Source organism: Pezoporus wallicus, unplaced genomic scaffold (assembly GCF_028554395.1).
Source record: "Pezoporus wallicus isolate ANWC-B61680 ecotype Strahan unplaced genomic scaffold, APGP_CSIRO_Pwel_v1 contig_7011, whole genome shotgun sequence".
In the NCBI taxonomy this organism is placed as follows: Eukaryota; Metazoa; Chordata; class Aves; order Psittaciformes; family Psittacidae; genus Pezoporus; species Pezoporus wallicus.
In genome coordinates this window covers 1,338,177-1,343,778 of record NW_026638234.1, presented here as the reverse complement: position 1 = coordinate 1,343,778, position 5,602 = coordinate 1,338,177, and the positions used below count along the sequence as shown (strand labels likewise).

The 5,602-nt window shown below is 44.1% G+C and overlaps 1 protein-coding gene across 2 annotated transcripts; it reads left to right on the top strand.

The window, feature by feature from the left end:
• The first annotated feature begins 651 nt into the window (after positions 1-651).
• On the top strand, positions 652-4,499 carry SMIM11 (small integral membrane protein 11). 2 transcript variants are annotated; one of them, XR_008972255.1, is made up of 4 exons: positions 652-761; positions 2,399-2,578; positions 3,787-3,841; positions 4,309-4,499. XR_008972255.1 is itself a non-coding variant. In XM_057410094.1 (3 exons), the coding sequence occupies exons 1-2, from the start codon at positions 741-743 to the stop codon at positions 2,564-2,566; spliced, it is 189 nt and encodes a 62-aa protein (XP_057266077.1). In that variant the 5' UTR covers positions 652-740; the 3' UTR covers positions 2,567-2,578; positions 4,309-4,499. The 2 variants fall into 2 exon arrangements, 1 of the variants encoding a protein (XP_057266077.1); XM_057410094.1 differs by lacking the exon at positions 3,787-3,841.
• The last annotated feature ends 1,103 nt before the right edge of the window (positions 4,500-5,602 follow it).

Sequence of the window (5,602 nt, the reverse complement as noted above, 5' to 3'; positions counted from 1 at the left end):
GGTGGAGCAGCAAGCAGAGACTGGAGGGCAGTGCTGTGACTGCAGCCTTCAGCATCCCCTCTAGCATTTCTCACCTCCAAAGTTCAGCTCTGAAGTACATGTTGACCACTCAAGGGATCCAGTGAGTGGTTGGTTTGCCTTTGTGTTATAGGCTGCATGGAAAATGCAATCTATTAGTAAGTCAGAGAACTGATAAATGATACTAGATACTAGGATTCATTAGGCATTCAGGCTCCAAACAGGGCAGGTGAGCTTAAAAACCACAAGGCAGCTCTTCTGGCACTTCTGACTGCTAGATCTCAAACCTCAGTGAGGCAGTGTGATGTGCGCATGTGTCAAGCTGTTGGAAACAGCCAACACTGTTTTCAGTTGGGCAGCTGCCGGGATGTGCTGTACTTGGTGGAAGCCCAGCCTGCGCTGTCCTCAAGCGTGGCACCTGCCCGGGGCCTGTCAGACCCCTGTCCTTCAGCAGTGTGGATGTTGCTCCTGTCACTCAGCACCAAAAGGCAGATGTAGGTCATTTCTGGACTGCATGGCTCTGAGACGCTGCCAGGCGCTTCACAGCAGTGAGTTTGTCAGGTGCAGGGTTGACGTGCTGAGCAGAAACAGATTGGCTAATTCGTTTTCAGTTTCCTTTTCTTGAAGATGCTCCTGCCCTGTTCTGTGCCTGTACAAGTGTGACGCTCATCGGTGCAGGGTGCACCTTGCTGCGGGACAGGCAATACCATCACGAAGCCAAGATGGTGGCATTTAACTGGAAGGTGAGGATGTTTTGCATTCATAAAAGGGGACTCAGAGGTGGCTGGATGTTTATGCATGTAAGATGTGGTTGGTTTGTCCTGTGTTTAAAGGTGGCTTCCTTGCCTAGGTAAAGGCTGTTTAACCACCACACTCTCTGCACCTCAGGGACAGAGGACTCCTTATGCTGTCCTTTCTTGCCATACATGCTTGCACCTTGTGTGTTGGCCCCAGTACTTGCTGTTGGGGCCTCACACTTGTGCTCATAGGCAAGCTCTGCTCTGCTTGCCTCTGCTCCTCACGTATTCCCCTTTCCAGGCATTTCTCTGGCTCTTCTTCCCTAAGCTCCTTTCATTATTGGAGAGTGTTTCTCTGCTGTGTCTTTCAGTGCACGGGGGACATAAACACTCTGCAAGATATGTGCATTTGAGCAAGTATGTCATGCATTAACAATTTAACATGTTAAAACCATTTATCAAGAAAGCCAAGTCTTGGCTTTATCTTTCTGGTGTTGCAGAACTGTGCTCAAAAGAGATTGCCACTTACAGAATGTGGGGAGATTGACAGAGGATGATGGGTTTTTGTAGAATTAGAGGGGAGTGTCCTGATATCAAAGGTAATGTGCAACTTGTAGAGATCGGTGTTATGAAAGACCCCACCTGATTTGTGGCCTTTAAGGGGGCACACTAATGGTGTATAGATACAAGGGTTTTTCTAAATTCAGTAATTTGACAATGGCCCAACAGCTTTATGAGGTGCTGGGAAGCCTGCTAAGGGTACAGAGGCGTACTGGGAGGCTTGCTATGAGGGAGCTGGCACTGTGAACCTGCTGTGCACCACTGAAAGGCACGACTGATCCTGATGGTCAAGTGGTTGCTTGAAACAGTGGCCTGGGAAGTTCATGTGCCTTCAATATCCTACTGGAACTGACATCTTTCACTGAGTGGCTGTGCCACTCGTTATATTTGTATTTTGAGTTCAGTGTTATTCTGTTCCATTGGTATTGTTCCATTTGCATTTTACTTTCCACTCCATGTGCACTTACAGTAGCGTGCTTTTATAACATTGAAATATGTTGTGCAATTTTGGTGATTCCAGGCATTAAAAGCTCCTGAAACTGAATGATAGGAGGCTGTGGGTTTTTTACTTTTCTTCTAGTTTAAAGGCATTTATCTATACCTTCCAGATCTGGTCAAGTTAATTGCAAAACTACCATGGATTAAAATCTCTGGGAGCACAGAAGTGTGTTTGGTGATCACATCTGATAGCTCATATGGATCTGTGCATATGTGTACTTATGTGAGAACCGTTCAGAAGTGTTTCCACTTCTACAATTATCCTAAGATACTCAATTATTCCCCCTTTTTAGCTCCAAATGGTGCCAATATTCTGTTTGCTGTAAAGCAAGCAAAAGCAGCAAAGACCAGTTCAGAGGGGCTTTGTATATAAACTTGAGTGAACTTGTTTTCGCCTTTTGCCCTAGACATTGATCTGCCTAGTTTAAAAGTTTCCTGCAGGAAAAAAAGCATGAACAGAGGAGCATTACCATTGCTTTGAATAATGCTGTTCCTGTAGGAAGCTGTGTAGCATCCCAATAGATTCATTTTTAATTGTCCAAGTGTTCCTGTAACTGCCTTAAATACGTTATTTTGCATTTCAGGCTTTGGAAAATTTCCCATTGCTGATGTACATTTTGGCAGCTAAAACATTGATTCTTTGCTTGGCATTTGCTGGAGTAAAAATGTACCAGAGCAAAAAACTTGAAGAAAAACTGAAGAGGCAACATGAAGAGAAATTGAAAGCAGAAGCAGAGAAGAAGGATGACTGAAGAGTCTTTCAGGTATAGAATTTGTTTGATACCTTGGTGTTCGATAATGGCATTGACACGTTAATCCCATTACGTTTTGACTTGAATGCATTTGGATCATGCGATTAGAACTATCACCGTCATCTGAGTTCTTATAAAGTTTGTCTCCTGTGATGTTTCAGTGTATTTGCACACCTGTATCGTGCCCATTCTTTGTAGGGATTGCAGTTCCCACCAGAATTCTTGGCAGTCATGGTTCATGATTTAAGAGATCTTAGCACAGTATTCCTTCTCTGCTCTTTATCTCCACCCAACCAATTGCACAGGAAGTCCTGATGTTTAGAGATGGTTAAATTGGGCAAAAAATGCATGCGAAGCATGCCAGATGGAATGATACAGTAAGACCTCTTGGCTTAAGACACATACTTAAGATAGAAAAGAATCTGCCACTCCATATTAGTTAAATACATGATAGTTTATAGAGAGTTCAGCTGAAAGGGCCAAGTCTTATGCCATGGAACTTCCCAAGGTATCAGAAATGCTACAGAGTATGCTGTGTAACATCCACCATATATAATTCACTGAGAAAAGTGGACACCTTTCTGCATAAAAAAGCGAAGTGATTATTATAAGATTTCCTAGTTTGGGGTTTTCATTTTACATGTGCTAAAGTCCTTCCCTCTGTTTTCAACGTTTAAGCAATCATTGCCCTACTGCATCAAGTCCATTAGCAAAATGAGTGCTGCCTAGTGCTAAGATGATATTCTCTGACTTGTTTGGTATGTGATTTTTTTGTATCGGTTTGTTTCACATCTTTCTGTTCTGCAGCAAAATGAGAATTCTATTCTTGCCTGCCCTTTGGAAGCTCAGTGGGAGTTTGATGTAGTGTTACTCTTTATTAAACTAAAAAATTTACTTTCCCCTGTTGAGGTCATCACCTCACATCTGAAGAGAATTTCAGTTTTAGAAATGTTTACTAATTTGTTTTGAAACCTCTCACTTTTATTTTTTTACAACATTGGAAATTTTGACTAGAAATGGGGCCCTGGGAATGACAATAGGAACAAAGTGGTTCGTACATGTAGGAATAAGCAACAAAACTAAAGGTATTTTTCAGTTTCCTGTTTACATCAGGTTGAGGACTTTTCTCTGGGCAGACTTCTACCATTTTTAACTTTTATTTTATATCAGTTTCGCTAGCCACTGGACAATGCTGTGAGAACACTGCTTTCTGATTTTGCAGTCAGTTATATGGAGTTTTGTTGCTAAACAAATGAGAGAGGGGCTGCCCTGCAAGTGAGCAAGCCTGCCACCTGTAACGAGGAGACCATACCGTGCTGTGCATGCAGCATTGGGTCCCTGGGAGTTCTCTTTGGCAGAGTCCACAGCCCAAGGGATTGCACGAGGGTAACGAGCTTATCCCACAAGACCTCTGTGTCCAGCATGTGACATTGGCCTTGAATGACTGGCTTTAAAGAATCCCTGATACTGCAGTAAATGCCCTACTTGCCCAGTCACCCCATGTTGCGCAGCAATGGTCCAGTCTTTCCTAAATTCTACCATCTCTTGGGCTGTCTGCCATGTCTTTCTATAATGGGCTTGCAAGAAGGGGTGAATTCTCCTACCCTAAAAATGTCCACCGGTGTCAGCACCTCAGGCCTGTGATTAGCTCTCATTGCAGCGTGACACGTGAGCAGGAGGATTTAGCCCATGTGCTGCCAGTATATCATGCCTGTTCTCACTGCTGATTCTCCACCCTGTAGATTTTCTGACACTTGGCAGCTTGCACTGGATTCCTTTCCTGGAAGAACGAAGCCTTCCTGTAGATGAAGGATGTGTCAAAGGAATAAAACCCTCAAGAGTAACATTCACTTAAACTGTGTATCAAGTTTTATATGTACAGTGAAATAGCTAAGCCTCTATTTATGCAATAAAAAATCCTTTGTTAAAAAAAGTAATGGCTTGGTTGCTGCTTACTCAAATGATACAGCAGCAGGGCAGGCAGTTTTTAAAGATTAGCTGCAAGCAGGTGGCTGGTTTTAAAGAGAAAACCACTCTGAATTCATCATGGGTGTGTACGCGGTTCATGGACAGACAGAAGGGAATGGGGAGGGCTCTGTGTAGCTTCTTTAGAGCAACTGCTTCCTGCAAGAGTGTAAATCTGAGACTTGTGGACCCTTTGTTGAACCCAGATGAACAAACCCAGGAGAGCGGCTTTTCCATTCAGGTCTTTCTCAAACTACTTTCTGCACCTAGGAGTTCCTCAGGTTAACACAAATCGGTATCACTTTTGGCAACATTTCATGCTAGGAGGTTTATTACACTGTTTTGCTGTGCATAGTATTTGGAAGCTTGTATGGCTCTCTGCTACTTGGCCTATGAAGCAGAAAGGATTTTCATTAATATTGCTAGCTATTCCTGCATGTCCTGTCCCATGTTAGCATGGAGGACAAACTAACTTCATCTTTGTAGGTTAATCAACAGAGCAGGTTTTTTTTGCAGAAGTAAAGGCTTAGGCATGTGTGTCAGTGCCAACAGGTGCATCTCCCTTCGTGTTCCCCTTCATGTTTCCATTATAAAGCAGTTCCTAGATCCTTGTGTCTCCTGGAAGTTAAGCTGAAATCTGACAGTGGAGCAGGGAGAGGAGGGAAGAGGAGAGGTGGGGGGCCCTTGGTGAAGCCTTGGGGACCACCAGGATATCGTAAGCCTCTGGGATGGCTCGCTGCTGCCCAATCTCTGTGACTGCAGGATGAGGTGCCTACTGTGGTCACACCAGCACAGGCTGCTGCGATGTCCATCTCTCAAGTACTACCTGACTAGGTTTGTGTGCAGCTGATACGGCTGATGCTCAGAGAGCTCTTGCTGTGGTGGAGTTACTCACTGGGAGCTGCAGTGATTTTTTAAATCTTGCTGTTCATGCAGTCACCTTGGTGACTGGGGAGTATAAGTATTGCAGAAACCCATTCCAGGGATACAGCAATATCCTTCCTGCAGAAGCGTCAGGACTGCCAGGGTAGGGAGTTCTTAGTGCCATTGTAAACCAGCAGTTCCCCTCTA

Coding starts and splice junctions, on each gene's coding strand:
- SMIM11 (XM_057410094.1), top strand. CDS start 741: ATGGTGGCATTTAACTGGAAG. Junction 762..2,398: donor TGGTGGCATTTAACTGGAAG/GTGAGGATGTTT, acceptor TTTGCATTTCAG/GCTTTGGAAAATTTCCCATT.